This window comes from Orcinus orca, chromosome 3 (genome assembly GCF_937001465.1).
Source record: "Orcinus orca chromosome 3, mOrcOrc1.1, whole genome shotgun sequence".
Lineage (NCBI taxonomy): Eukaryota > Metazoa > Chordata > Mammalia > Artiodactyla > Delphinidae > Orcinus > Orcinus orca.
Window position 1 is genome coordinate 109,484,181 of NC_064561.1, and position 18,415 is coordinate 109,502,595.

At 34.8% G+C, this 18,415-nt stretch overlaps 1 protein-coding gene across 12 annotated transcripts in view; it reads left to right on the forward strand.

The window, feature by feature from the left end:
* KIAA0825 (KIAA0825 ortholog) overlaps window positions 1–18,415 on the forward strand; it is a 402,948-nt gene that overhangs the window by 119,303 nt on the left and 265,230 nt on the right. For 11 of the 12 annotated variants that reach the window (XM_033401054.2, XM_049708409.1, XM_049708413.1 and 8 more), the window contains 6 exons: window positions 643–737; window positions 3,922–4,149; window positions 5,725–5,990; window positions 7,395–7,545; window positions 12,305–12,495; window positions 14,858–15,040. In XM_033401054.2, the coding sequence (XP_033256945.1) occupies window positions 643–737; window positions 3,922–4,149; window positions 5,725–5,990; window positions 7,395–7,545; window positions 12,305–12,495; window positions 14,858–15,040 (1,114 nt within the window). Of the gene's footprint in view, window positions 1–642; window positions 738–3,921; window positions 4,150–5,724; window positions 5,991–7,394; window positions 7,546–12,304; window positions 12,496–14,857; window positions 15,041–18,415 lie in introns of those variants that run through there. The other variant, XM_049708415.1, reaches the window with a different exon arrangement.

Below are 18,415 nucleotides of genomic sequence, written 5' to 3' on the forward strand. Positions count from 1 at the left end.
TTCCCATGGAAAGAATTTCTTAATTCTGAAAAATAAAAGTTGAGGAAGTATTTCCATTTTAGAAGCTAGAGATCATTTCTTACCTGTCTCAGTGTTTGTGTTTTTCCAATGACTTATTGATAATCTTATTAAAAGTATAATTTTTCCTGATATGATGATGTTTATCCATGTGCTTTTGTTCTCTCTTGTTTCCAAAAAAGAAATATTAATGTGCTAAAGAACACCACTGGTTTTTAAAGCAGTACTTTAGATTTTAGCTTTTTAAATGAACAAAGAAATTAATATTTACTTTGTATAGTTAACTTATACTACATTATTAACATGAAAATGAATTAATGACAAAAGGATCTGAATTTTACAGATTATATATGCATATACATCAAATTTGAATATAAATAGCATATAAATTCCATCAAGTTGTATGTATAGAAAAGGACTCTATGTATTGATCCTCTCATTATTGTGATGGCAATATCACCCTACATCTTGTTGACTGTATTCTTTGTACCTTGATGTGTTTGTATGTGTGTGTGTGTACTATGGATAGAGCTTTTCTACGTAATTAATTTTAACCTATTAATCACGTCTAGTATGGTTTGTTTTTCTTAATGTAAGTTTGTGTGTTTGTTTTCTATTGCATAGAAATTTTGGAGACATCCAGTAGAGAAGTTGTAATAGAGAAACCTAGAACAAATGAAACCAGTATTCCTTCAGAGCAATTGCTACCAGTAAAAGAGGTAAGTGAGGAAAAATGGGTGGTGGTTTTTAATTCATATGTAATAGCATCATCATTTTTATATGACTCCTTTATGAATCAAAATGTCTTGAGTTTTACCCTTTGCCACTAAAAAAATAATTCCTGGTTGAAAATAGTCTTATTAATTTTGATGAAAGTTGAATTTAGTGGGAACACTGCTGTGCTGCACAGTGTGTTCCATGCAAGGAGTAGGGAGCTGGCAGTGAAGAGATCTTTGTTCTCATCCCACTCGGGGTCTACACCTTGAGAATTTGGACTGTAGACAACTGTTGAAAAGTGAGAAAGTGGAGATGAAAAAGGAAAGGAAAGAGGAAAGAATAGTTTGAACTGGCCTCTTATTTGAGTGTGCCCAGCATGGCCCTGTTTGCTCTCAGATCCATTACCACTCTTCCTCTGCTCTGTTCTGTATTGTAGAGAAAAACCTCTTCCAGGCTTTCTTGCTTTCTGGACCTGGGTAGGTTTGGCCAATGAAAAGCACTAAGGGAAGATTGGAGGGAAGTTCTTGGAGAGAAACCAGAGGATTTCTTCCCCTTGCTCTGTTTTAGAGAACATCTCCAGGAGTAGCTGTGACTCCTTCATTTCTTCCATGCTGCTCCCCACACACAGTCCTCTCTCTGAGGTTTCAGGTCCGCCTGGCAGGTCGGCCTCCTTCACTGGTGGCCCCGGGGACTACACTTGCATAGCACTGTTCCCACTCTTTGTTCCTCCAGCCCTAGGAGCAGTCGTAGCTAGTGGTAGTGGTAGTAATAGTAATAAAATAACTGTCTTGCTTCATGACCCATGTTTGGCTCCTCACATCTTCTATCACCTTAGTAATTAATACCTTACATTAAAATTCTTCCTTTCAAAATACTGAGAGTGGTTTCTATTTTCTGAATGGATCTTGACTGATCTAGTAGGTAAACCTTTAAAAAGGCAAAAGAACATAGAGTTTTAACAGAGTTTCAATGTAGAAAGCAAGGAAAATAATCAGAAAAAATGCAAAATTATACATTATGTTTTAACCAAAAATCAGAGTGGATATTAAGAAATTAGCATTAGGTAATAGAAGAAAGGGATTTAGTGGGTAGCTCCTTTGTACACAGAACAGAAAACTACATTATTTCCTCTTTTTTTTTCTTGGATCAACTAGTAAATCTGATATATTCTAACTGGAAGGTGTATGATTCCAAACATCAAATGGGAAGAGTAGAAGTAAGCCAATGATATTTTATGTAAATAAATAGACTTCTAGGAGGAGATTTGAATAGTAAATGTTTTCAATTTTCTTTTTTTTTTTTTTTTTTTTTTTTTGCGGTGTGCGGGCCTCTCACTGTTGTGGCCTCTCCCTTCGCGGAGCACAGGCTCCGGACGCTCAGGCTCAGCGGCCATGGCTCACGGGCCTAGCCGCTCCGCGGCATGTGGGATCTTCCCGGACCGGGGCACGAACCCGTGTCCCCTGCATCGGCAGGCGGACTCTCAACCACTGCGCCACCAGGGAAGCCCGGTTTTCCATATTTTGAAAAGAGAATTTAGGAGGTAGTATAATTACATATAAATTACCATGGGCAAAGGTAATCATCGTGGCACGCACACACGGACAAAAAGTCACTGTGACCATGGCAATTTTCCCCATAACATCTTGCCTTGAATGCATGAATGAAAGATTTTAATGAATAGACATGCCCTGGTGGGGGAACAAAAAGCAGAGTTTTATTGTTGTTGTTTTTAATTTTTATGAAGGTAGATTCCTTTTTATATTTCTATCATAAATGCGTCCCAAGAAAATTCTGTTACAGCACAGAACTATACACATGGCACTTTCAAAGTTTCACTTATGAGAAAAGAAATTATATGAGCTGAGTAGATTCAATTATTGATTCATTTTATGTAAAAATAAAATGAGAGTTGTATCTTTAGGCAGGCCCTATGATGTTAAAGGTCCAAATAAACCTTAGAAAGGAAATTTCAATTACATCTTAATTATAAGCATAATGAGAAGGAGAGACACTTTTTCTGATTATAGAGTTATGGGGTCATAGAATTTTAGCTCTAGAAGATGAATCACCTTTATTACTTTGTACTGCATGTATATGCAGTACAAAAAAAATCATTAAATTAACGCTTAGTGGGATTATGTATACAAGAAAATTAAGCTAATGATCATCATCTCCGTAATTTTAGACTGAAAGGGACCGTAGAAATCATTCAGTTCAGCTCTTTTATTTTTCCAACAAAAAACTTGAGATCCAGAAAAGTAAGAATTCAGTTAGGAATATCAAGCCTAGCGTCTTCTGAAGTTGGAGTAGGTAAATTATTGCTGTAAACAAGATTACACTAAAACAGGAAAAGTTTAATCCTAAGCGTAGATTCAGCCTACTATCTATAATGCTTTTATACTTTAGAGAACATTAGAGGACTTGAGGGGAATATACATTTGTAAACATACCGCCACATGAGCCAAAGACCAAAAGAAAAAAAGAAAACACCACCACCCTCCGCCCCAGCCTCTCCCACTCCCCACACACAGAGCAATGCAGGTCATTTTAATTCCTCATTTTCTGGAACAAAAGTAGTGCCGCTTACCAATTTGTGGGTGGAGAAACTAAGTAAAATTCTAAAGAAATAAAAATCTAGAAACACACAATGGTATATTTTCTCTGAGAAATTTATTTCTTATTGCTATTTTTTTGACTTGTCTGGATTTCTGAAAATGAAAAAGAAATAAAAGATTGAATATTAAATGCTGTCGTATGTTGCAATACTTGTTAACAATAAACTGTAAAAAAGACTATAAAAATCTAATGTAGGCTTTATTAAATATATTGAATTTAAAGGCTGCTTTATGTGATAAATAGTGAGTGGAACTTTCAGCTCTCATAAAGATGGTTTTATTGAACTATATTTAAGAGATTAAATTTTGAAAAAACAAAGTTTTTGATTAAATCCACTGATGAATTAAAATGAAATGACAGTATATTACTGTGTGTAAAGAATGCGCATGTTTTTGTATATTGCTTTATTCACTGGGTAATATTTTTAGGTTGTAAGAATGGCTTTTACAGTTTATCAAAGAATACCTACATTCAACATGCTGAATGAAAGTAATACTTTTATATCTGTAACAATAGAACAACACTTGTTGAGTTAAGATTGATATAACTTCATATAAACTTATATTTCAGGCTACTTTACTAAATTTTGGCTGGAGAAGTGCATTTAAAAAAGTGTCTCTTCCCATGGCACATTGTATAACAACAGCCATTGAAGACTTTTCCGCAAAAATTCTCCAACAGGAACAGAATGAAAGGTCTTCAGCTATGAGCTATGCTTTGAACCTTGTAAACGTCCAGCAAGTTTGGCAAGATAGCCGTGTGGTTCCTGAGGCAGACCAACCAAAGAAAATTGCAAAGGCAAGTATCAAATGAAATCCTTTCAAATTAGATTGGCATATGAGATTTTTTTTTTTTTTTTATATACGCCATTGCAAAGGGAACCAATAGAAAAATGATGGAGTCTCTTGGGAAACACTTGGCACTTGACCCAGTACCAGTTTTCTTCTCTGGTATCCGTGGGCCACTGTGCTAGCAAAAATGACTTAAAACTGCTGCCAACTTTTTGCTCCATGAATCTGAGCTAACTAAAGAGAGGGCCTCTGTGACTTCCTGGGGGGCTGAGAAACTGCTTGTTTGGGTTATACCTTTGAATGACTCCAGGAGAAATTTAGGAGGTTGAAGGAGTTACTGTCTTTTATTGGTTTGGGCAACTTTTAAATCTTTATTTACACCTTAGTGACCATTCCTTTAACATCAGTCTTGCATCTGTGTTCTGAGAGTCACAGAACATACTGAGAAAATAGGAAGTAATTACGGAAATAGAGAAATATAGTTACTCAGCATTAAGTCCGCAGTGAGGTCAGCAACGTATCATTGAAATTTTTTTTTTAAATAAATTTATGTATTTATTTATTTATTTTTGGCTGCATTGGGTCTTTGTTGCTGTACGTGGGCTTTCTCTAGTTGCAGAGAGCGGGGGCTACTCTTCGTTGTGGTGCACTGGCTTCTCATTGCAGTGGCTTCTCTTGTTGCGGAGCATAGGCTCTAGGTGTGTGGGCTTCAGTAGTTGTGGCACGTGGGCTCAGTAGTTGTGGCTCGCGGGCTCCAGAGCACAGGCTCAGTAGCTGTGGTGCACGGGCTCAGTTGCTCTGCGGCATGTGGGATCTTCCTGAACCAGGGCTTGAACCCTTGTCCCCTGCATTGGCAGGCAGATTCTTAACCACTGCGCCACCAGGGAAGCCCCTGAAATGTTTTTGAAAGAGAGTTTTGAAAGGTGACCTTAATCCCCTATTGCCACCCTGAGGCTCCAGAACATTCCCCAGGGAACACTTTTGGCCGACCTGGAGTGGAGGCAAGTTGCGCCTTCCCATCCATCCATCACGCCTCCTTTGCCATTAAGAAGGAGTAAATTCACAACTAGTAAAAAGCTAAGTGCATCACTTCTGAGAGTTGCTGACTCTTTACCAATAAGAAGATGCTATATGAGGTTGTCTCTGATGCTTTTAGATTGTTTAAGTTAAACTGATATAACCTCATATATCTGTGATGATTAATTTAAAAAAATACTTCCATGAAAATTTAGCGAAAAAAACCCAGGAATAAGTTTAAAATAATGTAAGCATGGATACATATTTTCTGAGTTCTATTAACTACAAATAAAAGTAACAAAGCTATTTCATGAGTTTTTCATAATGTCTCTCTAGTAAGCATAAGGTTTGACGGTTATATACAGAGAAGCATCATTTTGGTATTTCTTTATTTGAAATAAAACATTTAACTTTCTACAACAGAGAAATCGATTATTATAAAGTTGTGTCATTATATTTATGTTTGATGCCAAATTCATTATTTTGGAATTTAGCTCCCCTGTACATAAATTACACGGTGCTGTCAGAATACAAATAACTCAGTGCTACATTTATTTCTCCCTAGTTTTGTTCTGACATCATGGAAAAACTTGACACAATCCTTCCACTGGCTCTGGCATGCAGAGATGATTCTTTTCAGGAAATTAGAGCAAACTTTGTGGAGGCCTGTTGTAAAGTGGCAACAGCTGTCCTGGCCAGACTGCAAGAGAGAGGCAAGGAGTTTCCTTCCAAAGCACCCCTGAAAAACTTGTACATGCTGCTCTCCACGGCAGTGTATGTCTTCCAGCATTTTATGCAATATGATAATTTGATGAAAGAAAATACTAAGAAGTGAGTGTCATTTATATTAAGTTGATGGCCATTCTTAAAGTAACATGTAATCTTTGGATATCACAGAGGTGGAATTTTGATAATAATATTTGAGAAGAAGAAAATAATAATTAACATGGTGAATTATTTTCATTTGTCTTGACTAGGAAATGTCAAAAAGGTAGAGCGTGGGTTGTGTTAAACCAGATATACGGATAGTAAGAAGGATAGGCATTCCCTCTAAAGGCCCACTCAGATGACCCTTGCATTTCCCATTCTCTAAACTGGAGGCACTATTTTCGGCATGTTGTTATGACATGACCAAACCAACCCTTTCCATTCTGTAAGGCACATTGTACTGACTACACTGAAAAGGAAAAAAACAAACTTCTTTTTGTCACACAAAACAATATTTGTGGAAAATGCCCTTCTCTTTTGTTCCTAGGCCAACTAGATGTTAGGAGCAGGCATAGAGAAGAGATGCATTTCAATCTATTTTATTGATGAACGTAAACATATTTCAGAACATCCATTTAATAATAAGCTATCCTTCATAGTTGAAGAGGAAGCATCTGGCAGTCATAATTTTCATGTATTAGTAGTCCAAAAAGACCAAATGTTTTCTGGATAGAGAAGAAAAATGACCAGAGGTATTATCACATGGTCTATCTGGCTTCTCTCTAGAAGAGAGCACAGTCCCTTGCAAAGGGAGCATGTAGACTGGGCAGTCCAGTGTGAGCCCAAGAATCTAGTCTATATGCCTTATTTAGCCTTTGCAATCCCTTAGTAGTGATGAGAGGAAGCAAAGAGAGTGTACTAAAAAAAGCTGAAGATAGAAGTAAACTTGGCTTGTTGTAGGATATAACTATGATATTTCTTTAATTCTCTTAAGTAGTCAGATTGTTGAATTTATAAACAAAATGTGCCAGCAATCACTTTATTTCTGTAGAATATTGTAAAACAGTTTATGAGATAATTGACATCTACAAAATTACAATTTTTAAAATAAAAAGAGTGTGTTTGTGGGATGTGTGATAGCTTTACAAAAGTTGGTTCTGACAAATGCATGTTTTTCTCTATAATAACGATAACCTAATGCCTAAATAATGCACTGATCTCTAATAATAGGCTTACAAAGAATACTTTTATTTTTGAATGATGTATTGACAATGCAGTTTGTCTCAAGCTGAAGTGCATATTTGTGGAACAGCAGATGTACGTTTTCAAAGGACTTGCAAAACAAAGACCAGCTATTTTTTTTTTTTTTTTTTCTTTTTGGAAAGTGAATGTGGATGCAGACTTCAGCATTAGGAGGAAATGAATGATTGATATCTAATAATCAAAACCATTTGTAGTACTGGAGATTGTTACCTCCTACTGCACAGGCCTTAAATCTCTGTCTCTTTGATCATTCCCTCTGAACAGACCCATATTCCTGGTACCTGTCCAACGATATCAGGAATTCATCAACACTCTACAGTTTCAGGTTACGGACTACTGCGTCAGAGTTTGTGCTACAAGCATTTTACAGGATGCTGAGAGCCACCACTGGGATGACTACAAAGCTTTTTATGAGGTGTGAAGTTAAGTTTACTGTCCCTCCTTTTTTACACAAATATGTTTTACTGCCTACCTGCTTTCTGGCTAATTAGAAACATGAGCTTGGCAGTACTGACACACGAAGGCTGTTAGGATAATGTTTTTTAAATATTGAATCTGTACTTAGAAAAACACTGTTTTTAAAAACCTGAAATAATTAGAACTCTCCTTCTGCTTAAAAGTAAAAATAACTTAATTTGAGCTGCAGTGTTTCAGTGCTATATAATAAGTTGGAATATAATGGGGTACAATGAAAACTCAAAGAGAAACAATGCCAAAATACTACAACCTTATATTGTTTTCAAAGGAACCAGTTATAGGTATCCTTGCATTATTTTCTTGTTATATATTTCCATCTGTGTTTGATAAATATTTTTTATTAAGCAGCTTTATTCTTTATACTTATTTTTTCCTTCTTATTTTATGTTCTTATGAGTGTGCTTTAAGACCCATCTGATCATTTATAGCTTACCTATTTTCATTTAACCCATGTTTTGAAATCCCAAATTTCTACTGAATTAAAGCCTAATGATTCCCAGTGCAACCAAAGCCAGGATCAATTAAAATTATTCATCATCAGGCTTCATTAGTTTCCCTTCCCCTGAATCCCATTGATTATACATAAACCACAACTCTTGAAATCCCTTGAAGTTGACTTCAGGGTGGGGTGAAACATTATATCTATGGAGTATTGAGAAAAACAGAGTGGAGTTTTATTCAGTGAAGTCACTCCTGTCACCTTCCTGACACTGAAGGTTCCAGTGGCTCCATTTATGCCTGTTATTATCATAATAAATGTTGTCACAACAGAGAGGAGCAGCTTAGAAGCTTTTTAAAAGGGCTTTCCACATTTTCTAAGACGATTTCATGGGTCTTAGAAAGGGTCTCCTTTAGAGGCCCTTCCCAGATACATTTTCTTTTTGCAAGAGCATCCATATAGGGTTTTCCAAACCTGACATACTTCAAACAGCAGTGAGCAGAAAGAAAAAGGGAAAGTGGTATGGTGCAGCTGGTATCCTGAGATAAGAATAAAAGTATCTGTCTTCCCCTCTCCTGGCAGCATCCCAGCTCCCTTATGTGCCTTGAGGTAAACACAGAGGTTGAAAACGAATCCATCTCATGTTTCAAACTATTTCAATGTGTCAGTGTACTGATGAGCAATTTTATATAATGTTTCCATTGAAGAACAGGTCTCTCACTATATGTCCAACATAGGGGTATTATGTTTCCTCTTATGCAAACTGGGAAGTAGAAGAGTTGTACAGTATAAATAATAAGTAGATGCATCGAGAACCTGTTATTGAAGTTACCAAGTATTTAAAAAAAAAGACAAAAACAAATTACCACATAACATGCAGCTCTTAGATCTTATGACAAGAGTTTAGCTTCTAAGACAGAAATAACGAGATAGCTACCCTGTGATTACATGGTACTGTAGCTTCCATACACTTACTTACATGGTCAATAGTTACAATTTAATTGCAGTTAATGGTTGTTATTTATGCTCAGAAAAATTAAGTGATACTGCTTTTCTATTTACCAAAACTAAGAATCTTCTAAAAATAACACAGATGCTAAGTTGTTTTGACAACTGGAGTCCCTGACATGGTTTTATCCCATTTACTATACCCCTCTCTCCTCCGCTCCCCCATTATTCCAACTGATTTGTGAAACAGGACTAGTACGTTTTTGGCAGGGCTGTTTTGAGAGGAGAGAAGACGAAATCTGCCTGACTGGAGGGGAAGGGTAGGATAGAGATCTCAGGGGAACCTATCGCCATGTGCAGAGAGTAGTAAAGAAATAGTGAAAAAATTTATAAAGATATGGAGCAATATTTGCTCACATTTTGTGATATCAAGTGAGCCCTAGATACATCATTTCCATTTTCTAAACTGTCAGGTTGAGAGAGCCAAAGAGTTCAGTATCTTTCTGATGAGGTGCTGGTCAGATGGCACAGTGGGTGTTCAAATTACATGTTTAAAATTAAGCTTTTAGTATAGTTGACATCTGCTCAATTTTAGCAACTTGTGTTTTCTAATAGTCAGAGAATAAAGAATTGCCTGTTCAAAGATAATATTGAGTGGCTTATATAATAAAGCCCAGCTGCTTGTTTCCTGATATATAATCTAAATAAAAGCTCACATATGTTTACCTTATAGTGGGTCTACAAAAATAACAGATGTTTACTAGCAGAATACTTTTGAAATGACAACAAAGAGGGAAACAGGTCAGAAAAATAAATGAATCACATTTAGTTTAAAGAAAGCCCTTGCATACATTGAACTTATACACATTTTGAAGAAAATTGTGAGAAAGGTGACCAGCTTGGAATGTCTTCAAGTAAACATGAAGTTTATATTTTTAAAAGTCTTAAAAATAAGTATATTTTACTTTAGGAGAAGAAATCTGTGTGCCTAAAGTTATTTTTATTTTCTCATTTATTGCTAAAAGGTAGCTATTAAGGAAATTGTTTTTTTATATTTTGAAAAATATGAGAAATCATGTTGGCCATGTTATTATAGGCATCCACCCATTGCCACGGAGAAAGTGTAAATCATTCAGGCCAGTTATGACATGGGTTGGGTTGGTTTTGCTTTAATTAACACACAACACAGAAAGTAATAAAGAAAATCAAGCATTAAAATTACTTTCTTACTTGAGGAAATTTTTTAAAGCATTCTTTATCACAGAACACACAAAAAAGAAAATATAAGCAACTATAATTTTGCTACTTCTGCATTAATTTTGTAATTCTGTTTTTTTCTTAAACAGTTTTCATGTACATCTAGTCAGGAAATCAGAAGTGATCAAAGTCCCCACCAGTTTGAACTTGAGTCTTTGACAGTTTGATATCCAAGTTTGCCACCCAAGGAGAATAATTCTACTCATTTATAAACTCCATTTGTAAGTCAATAGATAATAACTATAGATTGTTATTATTACAGTAACTACAAAAGATTTTACTAATCAAAGAAATTACCAGGAGAATGATACGTAAGGAGTATCCACATAAGAAATGATCAACTTTAGGTATAGGAGAAGAGCAGACTTTTTTTTAAGATGACATTTGTTTGGGCTTCCCTGGTGGCACAGTGGTTAAGAGTCCGCCTGCCAGTGCAAGGGACATGGGTTCGAGCCCTGGTCCGGGAAGATCCCACGTGCTGCGGAGCAACTAAGCACGTGCACCACAACTACTGAGCCTGTGCTCTAGAGCCCACGAGCCACAACTACTGAAGCCCACGCGCCTAGAGCCTGTGCTCTGCAACAACTGAAGCCACCGCAATGAGAAGCCTGAGCACCGCAATGAAGAGTAGCCCCTGCTCCCTGCAACTAGAGAAAGCCCGCACGCAGCAACAAAGACAATGCAGCCAAAAATAAATAAAATAAAATAAATTTATATTAAAAAAAGAATGAAAACTAAAACTATCCTGAAAAAAATAAAAAGATGACATTTGTTTGAGAAATATAAGTAGTGGGTGAAGCAGAAATTTTAAGTCCAAGAGGATTACTTAGAGATAAATTGGAAGTTTTTCTCGTTTAACTTTTGATACAGTAACATATAATCAGGATAGTGTTTGAAGAACACATTCTTCAAACTTCAAATAATCTATTTCAAATAATCTTTTACTCTGGTCTGAAGAAAATGAGGAAACACTAGCATACCTCCCTGAGAGCATGTTAACTAATTAAGGGTTGTAATTCACTTGAGGCTACCTTCTCATTTCTGCCTGTTTTCCTTGTCTTTGGCTGCTGTTGGGTCTCACTCTGTGGTCAGGGAAAATTTGGCACAGAGAAGAAGTCTGTAGCGGGGTGGAAGGGAATGAAAATCTGGCCCTTTGGAAGTATAAAGTACTGTAAAAATACTAAGAAATGATGATAACATATGCCTAGACTTTACAAAATCTTGCAAAAATCAGACTATGTTACTGTTTCTAGTATTGTTAAAACTCCACGGATGAAATAGCCTAATATAGTCTTTGATAGTTACCCACCCCCTTTGTTTTCATGCATGTTGACAAGTATATAGTATGTAAGTTTATTTTTGCTCCTGTCATTTCATTGCAGTGTGAAATCTAAAACATTTATAAAATGATCTCAATGATGCTAATAATCCATATACATCCATAAACAATTTAAATTAATAAATTTTAATTTTCGAAGAATTGGCCCAGTATCTTAAACTAGCATGACTTTGGTTAGCAGCTATAAAGACAATTATTATTATTTTTTTTTTTTTTTTTTGCGGTACGCGGGCCTCTCACTGCTGTGGCCTCTCCCATTGCGGAGCACAGGCTCCAGACGCACAGGCTCAGCGGCCATGGCTCACGGGCCCAGCTGCTCTGTGGCACGTGGGATCCTCCCGGACCGGGGCACGAACCCATGTCCTCCGCATCGGCAGGCGGACTCTCAACCACTGCACCACCAGGGAAGCCCAAGACAATTATTTTAAAGTAAATTTTAAACTCTAGACCAGGAGTAGGTAAATCAAGGCTATGCTAGGTTAAATGCTTGTGGTCTGGATTTGCACGAGAATGTCTGGTCTCATAATTGAAATAAAACATATGTTCCTTTGTCAATAAGGATGTTTTACATGTTGTCAAAAATCTTTCTTGGTCATCTAGTGTGTCAAACTCTCCAGCTATTTCCTTTCAGCCTGAACTAATTAGGTTCACAGGAAGCAAACTGATATTTTGGAAGATGTGATTGTCTTTTTTAATGTGTGGTGGTTTTGCTAGGGGGAAAGATGCTCCTTCTCGCTCCAGATGTGGCATTATTTCTTCTGGGCGCTTCATCACGATCTCTGGACCATTCTGCCCCCTAAGTTAGCCCAGGAGATTCTAGCAGAAGTGCTGGAGAAATCTTTGGGTCTCCTGGCCTCCAGATATGCTCGGGCCCATCCCAGTTATAAGAGAACTCCACAGATAAGGTAATTGAAGTTGTGAAAACCATTGTTTTTTAAGAAAACTTCTTTGTCATTTGTATAAAGCAGGATATAATTCTGTGTCTCATGACATAGCTCCTTGTATATTTAACGCATTTCTAACATCTGAAAGGAAATCATATTCAGTTTTCCCGAGATACTTAAGTAGAAATGTGGAACTTGAATCAAAATAACTTTGTTCTTTTTTCTTCTTAAAATTGTATATAAAACCCACTTGTTTCTAAAGAGTGAGTCAAGATGTATTACAATCTAGGACATAGATGTCCAAAGGTTAATAAATAAGATAAAGAGGGAAAATTAAGGTCCTGAAATGGAGAAGAAAGCATCAGTGCTGTGATGAAGTAATTTGACTTTGAAATTCTAGGCAACCAGGGGATTTTTGTTTTTTTGTTTTTTTTTAAATGTCTTTAAATAGTGTAGTTAATCTTTATTAAGGAAACTCTTTTGTCTAATCATTTGTCTCTTAATATAGTCTAATTACTTCTTTCCTCTTTTCCTTTATTTTTTTCCTTTTCTTTTCATTATGTATTACTAAAAGCCAGTTCAACAAAATGTGAAATCACAGAAAATGAGGAGTAGCAGTCACAGGGTCTTAAATTAAAGACTGAATTATAGTCCAATTCTATGGGTTATCTAGGCAATTAATTTTACAAAAATGTGCTTACGTGACAGCAATGGTCTGTACAAAGCGAAGGCTTTTGTTTTTACAAACATTCTGGCTAATATGATTAAGACCTGCCTTTTAGGTATAAAAAATTTTTTTTTCAGATATATGTTAGGAGGAACCGAAAGACATCAGAGGCTTTTTAAATTTTTTTCCAGTAGGAATTATTTTTCTGATCAAGCATGCTGCATTTGAAGGGCATTTAGGTCCTGCTACAGTGTTCCATAAGTATGGTATTTTGAACAGGCTGTTTTGAATTACTGACCAAGCATTTTTTTAAAAAACATTGAACTCTGAAGAATAGACGGAAAATTCCTTTTGAGAGCAAAGAATACCTTCATTCTTTTCCTGATGTAGCTTAAATCACTTTTGACTGTGAGGTGGCAAGCCATTATGAGATGCTTATGAAATCAGATTTACTATTAGCTCATGAAATAGGTAGTATATTTAATTGATTAACTGTACTATAGAGACTTTTGGTTTCTATTTTCTGGGTAGTTACATAAAAATGCCACGCAAAGCTAGAGTTATCTCTCCTAGTTTTTAATATGTAAAATAAATAAATACTTTTATTTGAATGGTTAATTCTAAAGCATCGATAGTGAGGAAATCAGATTTCGCAGGCATGTGTGCGTTTGTGTCTGTGTGTATGTATATATCTTGGATTTGCAATTGTTTAATTAGCAATTAGAGTGAGTGGATGCAAACTATAATTAAACCTTCCTAAGGGTGATTCTTGATGCTTTTAGAATTCCAGTAGCTTCCAACTGTTGTATTACCAAAACCATATATATGATTTATATATAATATGTTATATATTATTAATGTATGTATACATGTATTATATATAATACATGTGAAGCCAAAATGTCATTTTAAAAGATCCTCAAACTTATTTGTTTCTTATCACTTCAAAACTTTCATCTTTTATTTCTTCAGCATTGAATTTAAAAGAAAAAAAAGAGGAAATTAACTGAGCTCTGTACAATTTAGTCATATACCAAAATAGTCTTTAAACAGATCTTTGGAGTGCTGTTAAAACTCAAGAAAGATAGAAACCAAAAAATGAGTTTATGAATAAGAAAAAATATAGCATATTTGCCACAAATTTATTTAATATTGGAAATTTCTGAAACAATAAGCTTTTCCATTTGCACTTCTGGTGTCATTTTTTCTCATCTTCCACTTGCTGGGAGAACATGTTGCCCAATCTTGTAACTTTCTTTTGACACCTTGTACTCGGATGAGGACAATTGTCCTGCTATCAGATTTTTACCTATCATGCATATATGGATAATAGCAAATTTTCTTTTAATCTGACTTTTGCTGAATTTAATTGTTGACTTTTGCTGAAGGAAAGTCTCTTGAGATTCTTGGAGAGTATCTTGATAATGCAAAATAAACATTTAAAAAAAAAAAACAAAAAGAAGTACTCCTGAAACACTTCACTACTATAGACTTCACTATTCCTAAAGACAATGAATGGTATTATGGGTCAGCTAACACTTGGAAACTCAAAAGCTATCTTTGATGCTGTCTATCTGTTTTTGATCTCTGAAGCTCTGATAGCTAACTAAATATATCTATTCTTACATATTCTTAATATAATAGCTATGGATGATAGTGTATATACCAAGCAGAAAAACAATTTTAACATGATTTTCTTCTTTTTCTTTCCAACAGACTTGATGTCACAACAATTTTAATATGCACTGAGAACATGTTATGGTCAGTTTGCACATCTGTACAGAAGCTTTTGAATCCTCATGAGTATGTAGATGATAAAATTTTTGAAATTCATACCCATTGTAATAATCTCTTCACAACATTAGTCATTTTGACTTCACCACTAACTGAATTATACCAGTAAGTATCAAATATATTTTCTTTTTAGCTATTATGATATATAAATTAATGTGATTTAACAGAGTTATTTTCATGATACTTACTGAATTGTGTGAAGTAGCAAGTAGAAATTTATTGAAGTGCGTTTTTGACATGAGGTGAGCCATTTTACAAAACAAACACTAACCAACAAGGGTTTCTTCATTCTCAGAGTAATTTGGTCCTAGTAATGTGGTATATCCCTATTGGTCAATCCTATTCAGTTGATAAGGCTCCAGTACAAGCAGGATCATTTCGAGCATCACTATTTGAGTTGTTTAAATGATCAAATTATATTAATGGATTGGTTATTTCAGTCATAGCTTGATTACTCTGTGAAATAATAAATCATATCCAATGGCTCTGTGTGTCTTTTAAAAATATTTTTTAATTTTTAATTTGATATAAAGTGATTTTCTCTAATAAAAAAATATTTTTAAATGATTGTAAAATATTCTCAAGGGACTTCCTTGGTGGTCCAGTGGTTAAGACTCTGTACTTCCACTGCAGGGGGGCGTGGGTTTGATCCCTGGTCAGGGAACTAAGATCCCACATGCTGTGCAGTGCGGCCAAAAAAAATAAATAAAATAAAATATTCTCAAATCTGGAAGAGACCTCATGGTCCCATACTTTCAGTTACTCTGCCATAGATTTGCATTTTTAGTATTAGACTTTAGTGACTGAGCTAGTAATGGCAGTCAGTGGAAATAGGAACAAGTAATTACATGTTTTAAATGTTGACATATTTTACTTAGCTAAACAAATAAGATTTAGGGAAATTAAAAATTTTGAACTACTTTTCTGGTTTATTTCATTCAAATTTGTAATATTATAAAAGAGATTAGAGTAAATCTTGTAATAAAACGTTAATACAATTTTGTTTAAACCCTCCTCCAAAATAGTCACTTTATCTTGAAAGACTAGATATTGCATATTCTTAGTTTCTTGGATAGTAAAAATTATACACATTTCTATTTCTTAGAATAAATTAGGTAAAGTATGTTTCTGCACTATGCTGGTAAAGGCAATATATAAATCTTGATTTTCAGTAAATTTTAAGACTTTTGTGTTAGAAATTCTAAGAGTAATTAGCAAGTTTGATTTCAATTCCCTATAATTTTCGCCCACTCCTTGACTTTCAACAGACCCATTGTTTACAGATTGCTTCTTCTGGCAACCTTACCATTGAGAACTCATTTTAGAAATGGAGAATTCTTTCAGAAAGGGAAAGAAATAGTGAGATAAATTGCCATAAATTTGGGATTATGTACATAATGGTGCATAATCATAAAAAGCTCAAGGTCTGAAGCCTATAATAAATCCTAGTAAACTAAACTGATTTACCATAGATGAAAAAATTACTATGCTCTTAGTTCAATGGGTCATTTCATCTAAGGGGAAGGCCCTGTGAAAATCAGGAACAAAGTTGACAAATTTCATGGATTGGTCATGGTGAGCAATATTGAATTTCATGGTCTGTCACAGATGAATAGAAAAATTTTAACCCCCCAATGCATTTGTAAAACAAATAAATTATTATAAAAGATTGCATATTTTAATAATGATAATATAACACACATTCATTATTGTTAACCTGTGGCCTTTTGATACATTTTAAAACAACTATGCAAGTATTCAAATCTCTGTGATTTGTGCATTAGATATTGCACTGTAACCTCATTCAACAAATTTAAATTGCTAATTTCAACCAGGATTGCAGAACATTTTATACCAAGCACTGCCTCTGGTTTTCTTAATATAAAACATAGATAGTGGTATTGCTTTGAAGCATGAACAAAATTCTATACATACTTTAATTTTTTTATTATTTCTCAGATCATAAAAATTTTCACAGATTGTATCCATTCATGTTGATATAAAATTTATTATTGCTTTCCTAAAGTATAAATCTAATCTTTAAAATATATTTCTCTTTGTATTGACAAAGAAAATCTACAGGGCAGCATGTTCCTCACCAAATAGGAAAAAAAAGTGTGTGTATGTTGCAAGAACCCTATTGACTTATTTATTAGCTTCTTTTCACAGCCAGGATATGAAGTTGTCATATTATTAGTATTTTAGAAAAAAATTGTATCTCTGTCTCACATTTAAAAATTAAACTGTATGCTTTGAGGAATTGGTGAAGAGTAGCAATCAGATGTTGATAGCATTGAATTTTTATAAACTATGCCTGACATTTGTTACTCTATGTGATATACCTTTTTTGAAGGTGACTGCCTTTATTCCAAGTAGTTCTGACAGATAAACTGACTGTATTTTCCTTCCTGAGCTTAGCATAGGACTACTAAATCCCAGGGCAGAAATACGATTTTTAAATCTTTTCAGAAAGAATGAAGCCTGTTTGCAAAAATGTGTGTTCTTTTTTAACTCTCCTTTGAAGATTTCTGTTAGAATGTTGTAAAAGGAGTACTCCCTTTGTCCTCCAGGGAAAGAAACCTGCTGAAACAGAAAACATTCACCATGTATTTTCCAAAATGCTTATCACGTGTAGTTATACTTATCTTCTTCTGTAAAGGCAGTTAAGCTGCACTTTCAGAAGTGTACTCAATGCACGTTCACACACATACCCAGACAGTGATTTCACGTATTGCATTTTGCTTGTGTAGAATGTTAGTTTTAATATAGCAAATTAAAATTAATTTTTAGAATTTTAGGTAAATGCAATTTAGTTTCAATTCGACAAATGTTGTTGCCTCCCTAGGCCCTATAATTAAGCACCAGGATTAAACACAAAGGATACAGCAGTGAACAAGATGAAATATTCACCCCCGAGTAATTTAGGAAAGTCTGAAAAAATTTTTAATGTTAAAATTGAATGTTATATCTCCAGAATATTTTGATGTGTTATATAAAAACTAAAAATGGAAAATTTTTGAAAGTTGATTGTCCCCAATGTTACATCATTTAATAACATGGAAGAATGAATTTCAGTACAAGTACCAACATACCAGGCAAAAGTTGGAGTCATCAGCAATAGGCCAGAATGTTGATCACTAAGCCAAGGAACAGCAGACCTATCTTTTGGGGTTCACTTGTTATCATTCTCATGGCTTTTGAATCACTAAACTCTAAGGTATTTCAGTGCTTTGTCTGTAGTTCAGTTTCAAACTAGTACTAGGTGTTTTAAAGTTATTGTCTTAGCTTGTTTATTTCTTTAATTATATGAAATTATTTCACTGTCCCTTACAAAACAGAAAGTGTTGGACTAAAACTTTGTTTTTCATACTTTAAGCATGTCTGTCACGCTCGAAACAGGTAGTTCCTCAAAATGTCAAGCATAGGGATGCTCATATAAAATGTTGAGCATATGGTCCTATGATGCAGTAATTTTACTCC